This window comes from Pygocentrus nattereri, chromosome 27 (genome assembly GCF_015220715.1).
Source record: "Pygocentrus nattereri isolate fPygNat1 chromosome 27, fPygNat1.pri, whole genome shotgun sequence".
Taxonomy (NCBI): Eukaryota; Metazoa; Chordata; class Actinopteri; order Characiformes; family Serrasalmidae; genus Pygocentrus; species Pygocentrus nattereri.
This window is the reverse complement of record NC_051237.1, coordinates 7,772,241-7,789,687: the sequence shown is the minus strand read 5'-3', so window position 1 is coordinate 7,789,687 and position 17,447 is coordinate 7,772,241. Positions and strand designations below refer to the sequence as shown.

The 17,447-nt window shown below is 40.8% G+C and overlaps 1 protein-coding gene across 25 annotated transcripts in view; it reads right to left on the bottom strand.

Moving 5' to 3' along the window:
- Nucleotides 1–1,472: 1,472 nt before the first annotated feature.
- macf1a (microtubule actin crosslinking factor 1a) overlaps nucleotides 1,473–17,447 on the bottom strand; it is a 173,607-nt gene continuing 157,632 nt past the window's right edge. For 12 of the 25 annotated variants that reach the window (XM_037535220.1, XM_037535221.1, XM_037535222.1 and 9 more), the window contains 22 exons: nucleotides 16,984–17,166; nucleotides 16,712–16,867; nucleotides 16,409–16,615; nucleotides 15,987–16,106; nucleotides 15,541–15,710; nucleotides 15,298–15,457; nucleotides 14,932–15,126; nucleotides 14,281–14,553; nucleotides 13,114–13,302; nucleotides 12,826–12,937; nucleotides 11,763–11,920; nucleotides 11,258–11,420; nucleotides 10,939–11,093; nucleotides 10,773–10,847; nucleotides 9,853–9,870; nucleotides 8,895–9,012; nucleotides 8,268–8,330; nucleotides 7,193–7,225; nucleotides 5,486–5,697; nucleotides 4,409–4,522; nucleotides 3,947–4,052; nucleotides 1,473–3,563 (listed from right to left, as the gene is read on the bottom strand). In XM_037535220.1, coding sequence (XP_037391117.1) covers nucleotides 3,328–3,563; nucleotides 3,947–4,052; nucleotides 4,409–4,522; nucleotides 5,486–5,697; nucleotides 7,193–7,225; nucleotides 8,268–8,330; nucleotides 8,895–9,012; nucleotides 9,853–9,870; nucleotides 10,773–10,847; nucleotides 10,939–11,093; nucleotides 11,258–11,420; nucleotides 11,763–11,920; nucleotides 12,826–12,937; nucleotides 13,114–13,302; nucleotides 14,281–14,553; nucleotides 14,932–15,126; nucleotides 15,298–15,457; nucleotides 15,541–15,710; nucleotides 15,987–16,106; nucleotides 16,409–16,615; nucleotides 16,712–16,867; nucleotides 16,984–17,166 — 3,216 coding nt within the window. In that variant the 3' untranslated portion in view covers nucleotides 1,473–3,327. The remainder of the gene's footprint in view (nucleotides 3,564–3,946; nucleotides 4,053–4,408; nucleotides 4,523–5,485; nucleotides 5,698–7,192; nucleotides 7,226–8,267; nucleotides 8,331–8,894; nucleotides 9,013–9,852; nucleotides 9,871–10,772; nucleotides 10,848–10,938; nucleotides 11,094–11,257; nucleotides 11,421–11,762; nucleotides 11,921–12,825; nucleotides 12,938–13,113; nucleotides 13,303–14,280; nucleotides 14,554–14,931; nucleotides 15,127–15,297; nucleotides 15,458–15,540; nucleotides 15,711–15,986; nucleotides 16,107–16,408; nucleotides 16,616–16,711; nucleotides 16,868–16,983; nucleotides 17,167–17,447) is intronic. The other 13 variants (XM_017694516.2, XM_037535228.1, XM_017694505.2 and 10 more) reach the window with 6 other exon arrangements.

The window sequence follows — 17,447 nt, the reverse complement described above, 5'->3', positions numbered from 1 at the left end:
CCAGAGTGCATTTAGTTTTTGTAGATTGAAACATGACGTGGAGCATGAAGCAACGATAATTTAGCATGAGTGGTTTACTTCAGACAATCTCTCCTATCAACAGGAAAAGAGATAACTATGGGTGGTCTCTTGCCAACACTAAAGTCTGACTTTACTGTTTCCAGCTTGAATGCAAAGGTAGCATACTATAACAAACAGAGGAGAAAAAAAAGACTTATTTTCCTCCTCCATCTGTTTCTGGCAGCAATATGTCAAAATAGTATAGTAATAATGTATAATATATATAAAATCTTAAATAATAATGACATTTTCTGCAAATAATATTAACGTAGGATTTCAAAATGTGACATTAATGAAATAAACTTATTTTCTCAAAATATTGAGTTGGCATCTCTTAGCATCACTTTTTTTCTCAAAACACTGACTCAACATAATTACTTTCTTGAACTGTTTACATTTTTCAAATATTGACTCAGCCTCCTTCCTTTCCTTACTATCCATGATAATGACTCATTGTCTAAAATAATTGCTTAATTTCTTGACATTTAATAACTCATTTCAACATGACATGAAAATCTCAAGACAAGTAATTATTTAAATATATAATGGCATTATTTTGAGATGCCAAGTTAATGTTTTGTCATTATTTAAAAATACTAAGGTAATATTTTGAAAAAATAAGTCAGTAGAGTCTGAGAAGGACAAAGATGTTTGTTTCTTCTCTATCTGGCAGAAATGGGCTTCCATACTGTACATATAGGTCTAATGAAGGTTTAAACGAGCTTTTTCTAAACAAAAGGAGAAAAAATCTGCCACCATTCTTCACAAAAAGCTAAGTCTTCTTAAGTGATGTGTACATGCTGGTGTTTTCCACAAAAAAGGGGGATTTCTGGACTGGTGAAGTGTGGTAGTAGCGAGACATGCCATAGGAGCTGTGCTGGGTGTTGAGGACAGTGTTTGGAGGGAAAGGATGTGAGTGGGTTTAAATATTTGTACATAAACACAGACACACAGCTGCAGAGTGTGGACCATGAAACACCACCCTTCCCTAACCCCATCCGTTCCATCCAACCACCAAACCTATACACAGTCCAATACAAACACACACACAGGCACACACACACACACACACACACACACACATTAAAAACAAAGGTTCTTATGTTCAGCAGTGTACAGCTTCTTTGAAATTCTTAAGCAACTTATGAAAAATCCCACTGTTCAGTGACTGCATGGATATAAGACACTCAAAGTCATCCTCTTTGAAGTTTTAATTGGTTGTCTTTATCTCTTGGGAAAGGTAATTGCTCCTTGCTCATAATTATCATGAAATTTCCTGTGAACTGTGGTATCTTGTGGAATCTTGTGGTATCTAGTGGTATCTAGTGCACCCCACTCCACCCCCCCACACCCCCCCACACCCCCCCACATCCCCCCCCAGCTTGACGTTAATGAACAAGACCAACCAGAAATTACTGCAAGCATTCTTTTAATACAAAAGAGAACAAAAAAGGATTTATATTCTTAACTTTTACACAATTGCACCCCAGACTTTTTCCTCTTCATCATACTGAGAGTTGCACAGACTCAAAAGGTGAATCCATTTTATAGCCCTTACCCCCCTCCCTCCCCCAGACACAATAAATAAATAAAAATCACCTTCCAATTTCACTTTCATTAGGTATTCACATACTTCAACTTGTCAAAGACAAGACTTTTCAAAGCGCCATTTTATGGGGGGTATGTTTATATATCCCCGTAATTCATTTTTCTAAGAGCTTCCAACATTAGACAAAATGGGAAGCCATTTTTGACATGATCTAGAGGATGTAGTCACTGGCAAAAAGGCCACCATTGGAATCAGTCAGCTTCCTGGTCCGTTACATCAGAAATGATCGTTGTCAGGAAAAATTGTTAGAACAGAAGCGGAAACACAAAAAGCACAAAGAAAATCATTGTTATCGGACTTATTCTAATACTAGTTTTTCCCAGAAGGTGATATGATACTGTAATGAAAAATAAATACACATTTTTTTCACTAGAAAAGAAACAAAACAAAACCAAAAATACATTAGGATTATAAATTAACCATGAAACATTCACAATTTTTTTAGTTTTTGCATTGTGTGAAGCAACTGAAAGATCTGTGTAACATATTTGTAACGTACTGAGCATGGTTAAAACACATTTATGACTGCATGAGCTTAAGGGCAGCAAGGAGGGAGGGGTGGAATTACATTGAAGGAGAATGTCAGTCAGTGCACACTTGTGAACTTATCTGCTATATGAGTCACTTAAGTGCTCTCAGGATTCAGGATTTCCCATGTTTGTCAAATGACTTTGTAGAAACAAACACCTGGACATTAAATGATGTCAGTTTGTTGTGACAACAGGGAATCTGTGGCCTCAAAGGCGGTGTGGTCAAAATGGCCAAGCGTCTGACTTAATGGCAAGGCCAGAGCAATGAGTCTTCCACCACTTACTCTATTTGTTATTAAGTTAGTTCACCATGAAAGAAACTACCACACACACATACACACACAGACACGCACACACAAAATTCCAACATGCTTTAGGTGTAGAAGAGGTTGTGAGGTTCTAGAGTAGACGCTTGGGCTTTATTTTCTCCTCAAGAGTAAAACACTCACACCTGGACAAAAGGCCAGGAATTTTGCATATAGCAGAGAGGGGAGAAGTTTTTTCCACTGGCTTATTCAAATAAATCCTAGTGTAATGTGTGTGCCTATAAGAATCTGTACTGGATCTGAGGCTGTACCATCGTCCAGTCTCAGTGCTATGGAGTAAGTAAGCCATTGCATATTGCATTCTAAGATCTGAGATTCTGAATCCCCACCCCCAGTTCCAGTGAGTTGGTGCAACTTCATGTGACCCAATGGGAAGTTGAAGTTGTGTGTACATGTAAAGAGTTCACACAGCTGGTGTACATCTCAGTCACACGTTTGAAAAACCCAAGAAGTCAGTCAAAATTAAGGACAGAAATGTGTAACACAAATAAGGCAGCATCATTATGGTTGTTAAGTGAGAGGAGTGGGTGATGGTTCTAGGGTCAGCAGTGTCCAGCTGTATTGCGAGCTGCTCAGAGGAGAGAGCTTGAGCTTAGACAGACTGGACTCGGTTACTGAAGCTCCAGGTCTCCTCTGGTCTGGTCAGTAACCATGTGCCTGTGCTGGATGTGGGCACACTGGCTGGCTGGCATGCGTAGAGAGTCCATATATGTGCATGTGGAAGAGAGAAGAGGTGCAGCAACTAGTTTCCCTGCCCCGTCTCCACCACCTCAGAGAGTTTGATGGAATTAAGCTAGAACCTCTACTTCTTGCCCGCTGGTGTCTTGGGGCTTGGGGTCTTCTTCATCGTGGGGATTTTGGAGGCTTTGGCCCCAGGTCGGCGTGGTGTGTCTGAGGTGTCAGAGCAGGCTGAACGTGTCTCCATCAGTTCTGAGGCATCTGAGGCGTCACTGCCCCTCCGGCTGCTGGCCCGGCTTCCGGCGCGGCTGCCTGCTCGACTGGTGGGCCCGCTAGCCGACGTGGGAGTTCGCTTATTGTCTGAGGAAAAGAGAGAGACGATTAGCAATATTATGAAAAAAATATAAACAGTTGTAAAGAATGTATACTGGTTGACAAATGTTTGGGAATACAGCTTTTTAAAATGTCTTAATCAGTATGGTTTCTTTATCATTTTGCTATATTATGTAGAAAGCTGGTCATATCTTGGCATTTGTTTTGCAAAAACTGCAAAACAGAAGGAACAACACACAAAAGAACTATCTTGCCATAATAATAATAATAATAATAATAATAATAATAATAATAATAATAATACCATACCCTCTGCATACCCAAAACATCTTTAATATGTTTTTAACAGTACTTGGAAAAAGGAAACTGTCACTGGAATTTAACCCTTTGCAATAAGCTCTTTTTTTTACCAGAACGTCCAGGTTTAGCAGCAGGTGTGGCACCACCGTTCTCTCCTGTCAGAGAGCCACGGCTGGAATGGAAAGTCGGCCTTTTAAGCTTGGAAGTGGAGCCTCCCTGTAATTAGAGGAAGGCAGAACATATTTAATATAATGTAGCCTTCATAATGTCTAACGTTAACACAATTTTGAAAAGAAAACTTTCTTAACTTCAATAAACTTACTCTTGGTTAAAGCATGCGGACTACGCTGAAACCTACAATACACATCTAGCTTAATGGAAGTCACACAGTTTGCTCTCTAGACTGATGTATATTAAGCTAGATTATATCTGACTGAAGGTATTGAGGAACTGCTATTTCTGTCTGAGCTTTGCTGAAGGTTACTGGTATGTGCTCAGAAATCCTAAAGCCTCTTGAAGCTCTTTACTGTTAGTGTGTTAGGGCTTTTGGGAGAGGGGACGCCATGTGTTACCTCGTGCCCAGGGGTGTGGCTGTGCTCTGGGCCGGACTGGCACTTGGTTGGTGTTGGAGTTTTACTGTGTGCCAGCCAGGGCTTGGCATAGCCCCGCGAGTGAGATTGGGAGGACTGGGAAACAAGCAGGAAGGAGGAGGTGGAAAGCAAGGTGAAAGCAGTGAAGGAGCAGAAAGGAAGGGGAAAAGGGAGATGGGGAAGCAAGGAGGAAAGCCAGGAGCACAGCGCAGTGTAGTGTATTGGGCAAGTGATGATGAATACAAACAGAGAACGGAATTTGGGGAAAAGGAACATTTTCAAGGCACGGGAGAGCAGGAGGACAAGAAGACAAAGAAACAAATAAAAACCCCACAGATGACAAAGTGATTTTGACATGCAGAGACAACAGTAAGCACAATAACCCAATCAGTGAATGTCTGAATCAGTCAAAATGGCAACAGAAGTAATGACAGTACTCAGAAGTAACAGCATGAGACAGACAATGTGATACAGGACAGAACAGACAAACAAGAGCCTAAACTGTGCTACAAAATGAATGGCCATTAAAATAATAACAATAATAATAATAAAAAGGTACAGGATTAGCCTAATCCTACATTTCTCATTCCTGCACTAGTGTTTTTCCTCCTAACACACACAATCAAGTCAGTTAACAAGTTAACAAGACTATGTTAAATGTGCAGGGTAGGGAAAATACAGGAAAAGTATTGTGAAATACTGCCTTAATCTCATTGTTTTTGCCAACAAGTCCAACAAGCCAACAAGTTTTTTGCCAAAGAGTCCAAGCTCTGAATTTTATTTTTCAATTTTACATATTTATAAATCATATTTTATTACTATAGATGTTTTGATAGGAGATATTTTGGCAGAAATCTGTGATCATTTCATTTTGAGATGTGATGATCATTAACACAAACATACAAAAGGAAACAAGGACACGCAAGTATGAAAGACACCTCAGTACGTGTGGAGAATGAAGTGAGACAGAAAATGGTGACAGATACAGAGAATGACGTTTGTGAGAATGCATTTATGAGAATATCCTCCTCTAGGATTTCCCAGTTGTGACAAACTTACCCTGGAGGAGGCAGTGGGCGTGGCAGGGGCGGAGGGCAGTGAGGTGCAGCTCTGGGCACTCTGGGAAGCTGAGGAAGAGGAACGGGTAGGCGAGGCTGTTCGGGAGGAAGGCTTGGAGCGCCTGCCGCGTGAACGGAATGCCGCCAGCCCTTGCGAGGCTCCTTCTGGAAGAATGAACTTCTCCCGCAGCTCCAGGTTGGTACGTCCCCGGGCTGCATCGAGAGAGGTAGGAAGGAGAGATGGACAAACAACACATTAGCATGCTGACCATCAGACAAGATCATCAGGCAGCGAGCAGTGGGAATGGAGAGAGCCAGTGCTTCCCCAGTCCACTGCTTCAATCAGAGTGTGTGGAGAAGCCAGTATATCCACTTTAAACAGGGATGTAAGTGTGGCAGACAGTGCAGGAGTTTAATAAGGGTAGTGAGCAGTAGGCAAGCACTCAACTCAAGGGGTTGGGCTTGATCAGTGCACAGACAACAGAGGCCACTCCAAAAGCACAACCTCTCTTCTCTCAGTACCCACCACTGTGCTCCGAGAGGCTCTTTTTTTTATTAACAGAAGTGCAATCCCGCAGTGCATAACGTTTCGACACACCTGAGAGGCATGGCTGGTTATGCATCAGGCACCAAAATGCCAAAGACTAGGGCTGCAACAATTAGTTAGAAATCTACAGCATTGATTAGAAACCAATGAGTTTTGTTGTTGATGTGCTATTTACTTAAAGTGATACACAGTCATTCTGACAAGCTGCAACACTACCGGAAACAATGTGGGTGATGTAACTTGTTGTTTTGTTTTGTTGTTAGAGCAATGCTTTACTTTTTAAGAAAAATAAATCTTCAAATTTGAGTGTGTCATTTTAAATGTATTTCTATCTGAAACAGAACATAATAGGCAGATTAGAAGATTAAATTAAAAACAGTTAACTGGTTAACAGGTTGATAGATTATAATCGATAGTTGCAGCCCTACTAGATACTGACACAGGCCTCTGGTCCAGAGACATGGAGAAAAGCATTCAAAAAATAATAAGAATATCAATAAACAATAAAACAGATACCAAACTCAGCAGCCTCAGCACACAACACAGCCCAGAGTAGCCAGCCACAGACAGGAGCAGGAAGAGAGAGAATGGAGGAAAGAGTGAAGAATGAAAGAAAAAGGAAGAATAGAAGAAAAAGGGGGAAGAGGGCTGTGAGCAGTAGCAGCGGTGCACTGTAGCCGTGGGTCAGTAGCTGTCCTAAGCCTAATGACACAACGCCTTTTCCATGGTCTCGAGCAACAGCGGACCAGCTGATAATTGGTGGCGCACCGTATAATTTTTCCCCCATAAGCAAGGTATAGTCTGTAATTCATTTCCCATGAGACGACTGTTTTAAGAGCTACTTCAGAGCAATATTAGAAACCCAAGTTGGCCACACCCAGGTTCTGCTTGATTTGCTATGCTAATCGTGGACCAGGCTTGGCCAAGCCTTGCGTGAACGAGAAGCATGATGCTAGCTGGCACAGAGACTGAGACATCCCCACACACACGTAACCTCACACCAACATCTGCACACACATTCACAGACACAGCAGAGGAGATGGATCCAAAGCTCGACAAATGGGTTTAGAATCTGAGAATGGAGAGAGCAGAAGGATGATGTCACACAGTAAGAACCGAAAAGTGTGAGAGACAGAGCAGGAGAGTTGGAGAGTGAGATACCTCTGCAGCAGAAATAGCCAGGAGTGACCGTCACTGAGAGACACAAGAGACAACATGAAGTAAACCCATACATATACACAAGCGCAAAACACTTTCATCAACACACTACACAAAATGCAACCACACGCCACCCTCTACTGTATCATGAAGTGAGAAGTATGGGGGGGTAAATTTCAAACCACACAATACTTTGATTCTTAGCAAACAATTAAATGCATCATGAAATGTACAATTTCAACAATATGCAATTACTTTGATTTAGAATTATGTTAAAGGGCCCATAGCTTGACAATCAAAAATTCTGAATTCATTGACTGCATTTACATATATCTACCTATTCAGCCTACAGCACTTTAGTTCCACCCACTCACACTGAAGTTGTAAGGAGTGTTTAATCCCAGATGGCTATTTAAATGAGGCACAAAAGAGCATATAAAAAGTTTTATAATTGGACATCAGGGGAAAAGTATAAAATACTCAAAAATGAAGGATATGGGCTCATAAAAATAAAGACTAAAATAAATAAATAAATACATGTGTGACTGAATTAATTTTTGCAAAGTAGTGGAATACAGACGATACAGCAAACCTTTTGTTGGATTTCTCCATTTAAAAATTAATTTAATGAAAAATGAGTGCATACTTAGTTAAACATTATAATTGATTCTTACATTCCAGAATGGATGCAGTTAAATCGCTACCATTAGATCGATGATCATGATGCACCAATTCATTTTTACATTTTCATACTGTTAGACACACTTCAGACATATACAGGCATAAAGACCATATGCTCTAATTTTCTAACAGTGGTCACCATGTGATGTGTGTTGAATGGGGGGGGCTCTGGAACACATGGACACACAGTCCAGCCCCCATGCCCTGTGAGGCACAGCCACATGTGAGCAGACAGCCGGGGGGAAGGACGGTTAGTTTAGTGCTACGGTCAGCCAAGCACAGCACAGCAGAGAGGAACCAAAGAGGATGTGAGTGAGACAGATAAAAGACAGAGAGGGAAAAATATGTTTTACTAGGAGAAAGAGAGGTAAACGAGAAAGAGAGAGAAAGACCCAACCTATACGAGATGATATGGAGCTGCTGGAGTCGGAGCGAAGGATTTTAAGTCCTGGATGTTGCACTGGGGAGAGAGAAAGAGATAGGGGACGGGGCAAAGAGAAAGGGAGGGAGAGACCTAAGGAACATGCATCATGCACTACGATTCCCACACAGAGACATAGAATGAGAGAGACGGAGAGGGAGAGAGAGAGAGACGGAGAGAGAGAGAGAGAGAGACGGAGAGAGAGACGGAGAGAGAGGGCCAAACATATAGGCCATGTATATGAAAATACAGGAGGGGGGAAAATATGAAGAAATGGCAGATAATAAGAGGAGGTCTGAGAGATCCAAAGAAATTAAGAGATATTTCTGTGACTTGAGATGATAGAAACTCCCACAGCAAAGTGTGAAAAAAGAGTGAAGGATGATGAATAGAGTAATGATAGAACTGACAAACCGCTGTATCATAAAGACAGAACATTCTAGGAACTACTGTATATCTATCAGGGTGTCAGGCCCAACCCAACTGTCTGTAGTCCTTCAGACATGTTTTACTAGCTCAAACTTATCAGGAGCGTTCCAAGCACTTGTTTCCACTGTCTGTGCACATGGAATATAGGTGTGCTCTTACGTAAATAAACCCTACCTCTGCAAGGGTCATTCTTGACGAGGAACTCATCCAGGGCCATCCAGCCCCCTCCAACACGCACCATGACTGTGCTGCGCAGGATCCGCACCAGGCGCAGCTGTTGCGAGTCCCCGAACTGAGAGCGAGGAGGATGGATGGAGAGGTGAGGAAGAAAAGAATGTTTGGGATGAAGATAAAGAGAGGTAAAAAGGCATTAGATCATCTAAATGCCTGAAACTTTTTTTAGACCTCAAATATACTAAGTAATGTGACACACTACAAAATCAGAGTAAATTACATGGTATCCATGCAGAAAAACCACATGCATTTTGCATTCTAGATGATTCAGGATCAAGCTGAGCCCCATAGTCCCAAAGCTCTGCAACAGCTTTAAAAACGTACCATAGTATTTTAAGTACAAAACCAAACATATAACTATATTCTTTTGTAAATGTTGAATAAAATACTATGGTACAACTATATATTTCACTAAGCCATAAGATCAAGCACCTCTTTCCTTAAATGGATAACTCCTCCACCAGAGAAAGAAAAGGACCATATATAAATATCAAATCTTGGTGTTTCAAATTCCATTTTAACAGTCACAATCACAAAAATCCAATACATGAACTGAGCCTGTGAAATCTGCTCTTGTGAGCTGGCAAAATACATGCCCAGCATATTTGGGTAATAGCTATGTAACCTTTGCCAAGCAGACGGGAAATGCTTTCTAACTGTGGCCAAAGGAGGTTCAAATAATTATCTCTACAACATCCAATGGCATGTAATGTGAACTGACATTAAACTGCCACTCCATTCAGCACAGAAGCTGCCTGAAAAACACACTTGCCTTACATATTATGAAGGAAATAAAAACTGATCAGAATCAAAAGGCAACTTCTATCAAGCAAAGAGTAGTGATGTGCAGCTGAAGCAGATTTCACAGGCTATTTCACAGCCACGCCAGTCACTTTACCTGGTTCCCAAGGAAGAACTACAATAAATCCAGCAGACATGGAGGAGAAAGACAACAAGGAGAAAGAAAGAAGAGAGGGTGAAATAACAGGTGCAGACACAAATGTTGAAAACAAGTTCAATCTGCCTGAAATTACTTTTTGAAACATGTTTAACTATGCGTGATATGGTTCTACACCATTTAAACCCTACAGTGATGCATTTCTCAATTGACATTCGTTCTAGCCTATTAACATGTATTAATGTAACTAGGACTGGATGGAGATAAAAGTTTGAGTTAAGACAGTTGGTTCTAATTGCCGTAAATGGGTTAGAGTGCTTGTCAATAGTGGAAACAAGGAGACAGGTGTAAGATGACAAAGTTTAAGGGGTGAAAGCAAAACAGACACAGACAGACAGACAAATGAAGAAAGGCAGCTCAGTCAGTAAGCATGATGGGCCTGTGCAGTCCAACAGGTGAATCTTGCTGTCAATGTCATTAACCAATGGATAATTACAACAGGAGACACAGAAAACAGAGTAGCTCCTTCAGTCACTGGAAATATGAGACGATCATTAGTTGGGTGGTGGAAAGCACACACTGCATACAACTCCGGGTTTGCTGTGTAGGTGTTGCAGTGGTAGTACAGTGAGCTAGTTCACTCATGTAGCACACTCATATAATCAGCAATGCACCTTTAACCCAAAATGGCATAAGATTATGATACATTAAAGAAAAGGTAGTGCTGGTTAGAATCTTAGAGTTGTGAAAGTGTAGCATGGTGATGGACATTAAGTAAACACAAATGCAACTGATGTTCAGATTGAAGAAACAAACAGTGGCACTCCATAACATAGGATGTCCTGTAGCAAGCTTAAACAGTGCTCTACATTCATCACCTACACTTAGATCAGGATTAGTTTTAACAACATTTCACTCACCCTGTACTTATTCTCTCCAATCTGCTCCACCTGGAACCTTTTGGCACACTTACACTGGGCTACTTGTCTGGTGACCTGTATAGGAGAAATGTATATGTTTTCAGTAATCGCTCAGAATACTCCCAAACAGATAAAATGATACATACAGATGTTTATATTTTCTTACCTCATCTTCAATCTTATCTGCATCTGTAGTTGGTCTGTAAGCATCCTTGTTGGGGTGCAGAGCTGCCACAAACTCGTAATAATCTATGTAACCATCTCCGTCACGGTCAAAGATGTCAGCCACTGCACTCATCTCTAGTTTGCTGGTGGGGAATTCTGTTGGAAAAATATGCATTACCATAAAAATCAATGCACATATTTAAAGATCCTCTTTAAACATGTGAATGTAACGTTTCCCTTTTGGTATATTGGATGATCAGTGGTAGTATTAACAGAAGACGCTACGGTAATGTGGTAGTTATGTAAATATGTATTCATACTTGAGGCCAAGATGCCATCAATAAATTCCTGTCGAGTGATTTTGCCATCCTGGTCCTTGTCGATGCGTCTAAAGAAGTCCATTACACGAGACTTCTTATGGTTCATCCAGCGCATGTACTTCTTTCGCCACACATCAAAGTCAAAGTTGGCAAACTCTTTCAGCTGAAGAATGGGAAGGACATGAAGTAAACAGTGAGAAACACACCAATCTGTGCTTCGCATAATAACAAGGGTTTATACACACTATCCATGCCTTTATAGATGGTCATAATTCACAGATCAGTTTGCAGTATCACTTCAACTTAGCTTTTCTTCAGATTTCATTTTACAGTAAATATTTCTTAGCTGTAACTTTCTCTAATTACTCAGAGTTGAGTTTGTGTTATTAAATGTAAAATTATTCTTTAATCTGCTTTTTTTTAAATACCATTGTCAGCCACACAAAGTCAATTTCCAGAAGATGTGTTATAAAAATTAAGTTGTAAAATAAACTGTTTGCTGTACCTCTTCCAGCCTGTCGAGGGCATCATGGAGCTTGCGTTGCCGGTCTAGGGCCAGCAGCCACACTTGCTGCCAGCGGGAGCACAGCTGGGTGAGGCGAGGGTTTCCTCCAGTTACCTGAACAGCATGCTGCTGTTGCTGCTGCTGTTGCTGTTGCTTACCTGAGAGAAATAGGGCAGAGATATTTTAAAGTAAGATAAAGACAAAATAAGTAAACACAGAATGCAGCTTTTAAATGATCATTCAATTTACTGAAAATAAAGATTTATTCAAAATCTGTATCACCCATGTGAAAAAGCAATTGCACCTCTAAACCTATTAACTGGTTGTGCCACCCTTGACAGTAACAACTGCAAACATTTGCGATAACTTGTGATGAGCCTTTTACATCACTGTGGAGGAATTTTGGCCCTCTCTTATTTGCAGAATTGTTTTGTCCAACCTGACCCCAATGTGTTACACAATAAAATATTCTCATGGTATTTTGTAGAGCTCCTTTAACAGCAGATCACTAATATATTTATCAGGACATAACGTAACCCAGATGAAATGTCCTGATGTGATGTTTTAGATTTAAAATATTGCTTCTTGTTTGGTTTTAGGCAAGAGTTTTACTGAATGACTTTGTATGGCTTCTAAAATATAAAAAAATTTCGGAGGACTTGATAATGGCATTATTGAGGAAACATTTCCCATTTCCATTTTCTGTTAGTGTGGTTCATTTAGTTTTGTTTTATTTTAAAATCATTTAATTTATAAGACCCATTAAAGACTGCTAAATTGCTGAGTAAATTTTTAGGTTAAATAAAAAAGTTGCAATTACAGGTTAATTAATAAAAGCTAGGGAACGATATCCCAAACAATTGTACACCAACGTGGGCTGAGCCCCAGATATTTATATGCCCAGCCAACGCCCCTGCTACTCAGCAACATCCACTGTCCTAATTACAAAAGTAATAACATTCTGTAAGTATCCAAAAGTAATCCTTGCATGCCATTTATGCATGTATTCTATGTAAGTTCATGTGAAAGCATGCGGTGCAGAAGAGGAAGAAAGGCCACTTACGTGCACCCCGTCTTTCGGCCAGGCCGCTGGCAGGTTCTGCTGGTTTCCTCTTGTATGTCTTTGTTACTTTATCCACATCAGGCTGCTTACGAGTCATCTCCTCCATGAACACCTGAGAGAGCGCATACACAGCATATATTACAAAATATGTATGTCAAGATATTCTTAAAAATGTATGACAATTCTACGTAGATATATTTAAAGTCTATTTAGGTTATTTTCATATTCACATGGGTATGTAAAGTGATGAACAGTTTACAGGTTAATGAAGGCAGAAATCCCACCCACCTGGTGCTCTGTGATTAGTGTTTTCAGTTGAGGGATGTCTTGGGGGAGGGGCTCTGTGTCACGTTGCACTAACGTAGTCTCTGCCCACTGTAGCCAGGACAACAGCTCCTCCAACAGTGCTGCATTGTTGAGTAGTTCGGTGAGAGCTCCTTCCAGCCGCTGCTCGTGCTGTTTTGTCCATGTTAGAACCTGTAGAGCAGGTGAAAAACATCAGTTAGGGTCACAATGATCATATCAGCAGTCCAGAATTCAGTAGTGTGCCTTTATAGAGTGCAAAACAGAGCAAATGCAGGGCTCTAGACCTACTTTTTCACTGGTCGCATTGGTGCTACCAACTTTCTCAGCTGGTCGCTCCACAGCACATGAAGTGGCTGCATGCTATTTTTTGGTATAGCTATTAATCCTTGCATGTTGATGAATAGTTGTCTTTATTTGCATACCCTGCTTTTGAATTGATATAAAGACTGACAGTGACTCAAAAATATTTGTTAAATATTTTTATCTGTAAATTGTTTCTCTTTTTAAAAGAAAACAATGTTAACTAATACAAGCAAAGCATAACAGCATGTATGTTTTTACATGTACTTTAAGTTGTGAAGATAGCATTGCCAAAATTCGACTCCCCCTGACAAAATCCTCATTGTTAAACTTGTGCTTTATATCACATTACCTACACAGATGTTAGCAGAGTAAGTTTGATTTGAATCAGACCTTTAACTCCAGATATAAAGGGACAGGTTCAAAGTACTCCTTATGTAAAACTGTCTGGCATTACAACGTACTTTAATCTAGAAATCAACTTCTATTTTTGATCACAACAGACAATGTTTGTTTATGTAGTGCAGTATATGTGCTAACTTAGTTCATTAAGTCCTGGCTAGTTATAATTTAGCTATTTAGAGTGTTCAATATGACCAAAATCTCATAAAAAAATGAAAATCACACGGTGTAATACTGATGAATATAAAAGTAATACTGCAATGTCACTGAACTGAAACTGAAATGGCAAGTGTAATCTGTAGCGTCTGTATGCCTACGTGTACATGCGAGCAGAAGTCAGATTCTGCCAGGGAGTGTGTGAAAAAACACAGTCACAGTCTAGGGCCCTGAAGTGGCCAAATATTTTACAAATAAAATTACTTCAACAGACATTTCATGTTGCAGTACCTCTTCAAAGCGTGCCCTGATAATGGTGATCCAGTGTTTGATGGTGGTGATGCAGTCAGGGTGGCACACCGCAAGTATGGCCTCCCCCATGCCAGCTGCTTTGTTCACATCCACTCTCTTTTCCTCCACCGTCTGCATAAAGTCTCGGTGAGTGTGCAGTAACTCCTGGAGAGTCTCAGCTTCTTCTGGCAGGACACCCCGGAAACGCAGGGTTTGCTCTGCCTCCGAGAGCCATTCCAATAGCATTTGAACTGCTGTGCGGAACTCCTCAGCCTGTGTGATGACAGGAAGTAGAGCGACAAGCGAGGGAGGGTAAGAGAAAGATAGGGAACACAAAAGGAAATGACAGTCAATCATATTCCATGATTACACAAACAAATGCAATTCATTATTAAATTATGATAATACAATGAAGACAACATAAGTAACAATATACTTTTAATATTTGCAGTGAATAGCCATTATTATTCTTGTATAATATGGAATGACAATAATTGAAACCTCTAAACATGAAATCCTTTTATGCTTTAGTTTGCTTTAATGCATTACTGCAATTTCCCTCTGGGATCAATAAAGTATTCTGATTCTGATTATTACTGTACCAACATTACAGTATTAACATTTTACACTAAGCTTAATGTGCAGAATCACCTGTTTGAGAGCCTGCTGGAGGCGAGTTTGTTTAGTCACAGACAGTGCACACACTGTGTCCCACCGGTTGCTGAGCTCTTGTACTTGAACTTTTACCCAGGCCGTGTCATCCCGGCCTGTCTCCATGAGCTCCCGGGCAGAACGCTTCAGAGCCTGCACACTGCTGGTCCTCTTTCCAAGCTCCTTCTGGAACGCCTACACGTCCACAAACAGCACCGTCATCAAACTCAAATACTCGTTAAGGTTATCAGTTGGAAACCTTTACTACAGTGCACTACTGGAATTAACATATTTTGTCATTCATGTGGTCACAGTGCCCATCTTATGCCTGTAGTCTTAGGGAGGACAAATTTTTGTCATTTGTACCTTATGTGAGTCCATGAGGTTTGAGACTAGGTCCAGGTCTCCATGGACTGGTTGATCCTCAGCCAGCTGGGGCTCCACACGATACAGCCAGTCCACCAGAGCCTGCAGGGCCTCAGCAAACTGACCTGAGAACAGCAAAGCTTCCTCTAGCTTGTGTTGCCTGACAACAGAAAGACAGCATTAAAATGGTTCTCATATTAAACTGTATTAATATGGCTCTCCTAAATATATGTCTCTTCTCACCTCTCTACACTCTTCCCACACACAGTGTCCCACTTGTCACGGACCTCACCCAAGAGGTTGTCCAGTTTTTGAGTGTCAGCTGGGAGTGTGGCCTTGTCTCTCATAGCCTTCCCAGAGCGCACTGTAGTGTCATACACTGGCTGCTTGGAGCCAAGAGCCTTCTGAAACTCCTACAATTCACAAACAAAAAAAGAGGGTTTAAGTGACTAAATTAACATATTTTTGACTAAAAGAAGATTAAAGATCAATCTAGCAGCTGACCACTAAATAGTGTAATACAGAGATTCTAACCAAATTAAGATGATTTTTGGGATATCTTTTGGGTGTTTATGCATGTGATCAACCTCATGCTGATTTGCTAAAGGCTAATTTCTGGTGAACAAATTGGAGAGTACTGATAATGACTTTATATACACATACATGCAATTTGCAGGAACTCTTTGTACCTTATGTTTAGCTAGCTGCACTTTGATTTTGTCAGGCTCATTGGAAATCTCCAGCTCAGAGTCTAGCCTACTCTCGGCCTCCTCCAACCAGTCAGTCAGCTTCCTCCAAGCTTCGTGAAACTAAACATAAACACAGTGTTAGAAATTGATAGAATGGGTGGCTGGCAGAGTAAAGAAAGAAAGAAAGAAAGAAAGAAAGAAAGAAAGAAAGAAAGAAAGAAAGAAAGAAAGAAAGAAAGAAAGAAAGAAAGAAAGAAAGAAAGAAAGAAAGAAAGAAAGAAAGAAAGAAAGAAAGAAAGAAAGAAAGAAAGAAAGAAAGAAAGAAAGAAAGAAAGAAAGAAAGAAAGAAAGAAAGAAAGAAAGAAAGAAAGAAAGAAAGAAAGAAAGAAAGAAAGAAAGAAAGAAAGAACAGATAGAGGTACCTGTTTGGCTCTCTTCCGTGCCTCGTCAAGGTGTCGCCCCCTGTCTAGAGACCTCTGCACCAGCTTGTCCCAGCGAGCCTGCACACTCAGCAGCAGGTTCTTGATAAGCACCACGTCCTGTTTAAGACTGGCAAAGCGCAGTTGGGAGCCCACCTTCTCTAGAGCCAACACCTGTTCCCTGTGAGTATTCACCTCATTCACAAAAACCTGAGAATCACCAGACCAAGGGGTCAGGACATCACCACATCATATAGACAGTGGTATATACATAACAGCTCTGCTGAATCAAGACACATCTTTTACCTTGTGCTCATCTATCTGGAACAGGACAGTGTCGAGGATGAGGCTGGGTGGCTGGGCCATGTTAAGGGTCTGCTCAGCCTGTGTCAGCCAGTTAATGGTGTCTTGTAGAGATGACTGGAACCCTGTGGCCAGCGAGACAGCCTCCTCCAGCTTTGCCTGATGACAGTGCAAGGAGAGGGACAGAGTAAGAACTAGATGGCTTCTCAATGTCTAATTAAATATTTATTATATTTATGCTTTGTGACCAGTTTTATTAGGGATAATTCTCTTACCCTCCTGTCATCCATCTTAGTGTTCAGACTGGCCCACTTGTTTTGGAGCAGGGCCAGATTCTGCTGGGTCTGGGTGGTTCCCGGGCCAGCCTCCTCTCCACCTCTGGCTAGCAGCATCGACTCCCCCTGATCTAGAAGGCGGTGGTACTGCTCACCTCGTTGGGTTAACTGGACCTGCAGCTCCTGCAAACGTAAGCCACAGGGATTAACAACTCCGCACAGATGTATATAGTCAGTGTGAAAACAGGAGTTTGTGAGCATGTATTATGTGAATACAATATGATGAAAAGCAAACCTTTTTTTTTTTTTTTTTTTTTTTTTTTAAGTACCAGGTTTTTTCCTTTTCTAATAGGGTCTCTTACATCCATGACAATAAGGACAGCACTATAAATATTAGTTGAATATTAATAAAATGCATACTATAATTACAAACTATCATCACCCTATTTCAGCAGAAATTTTGT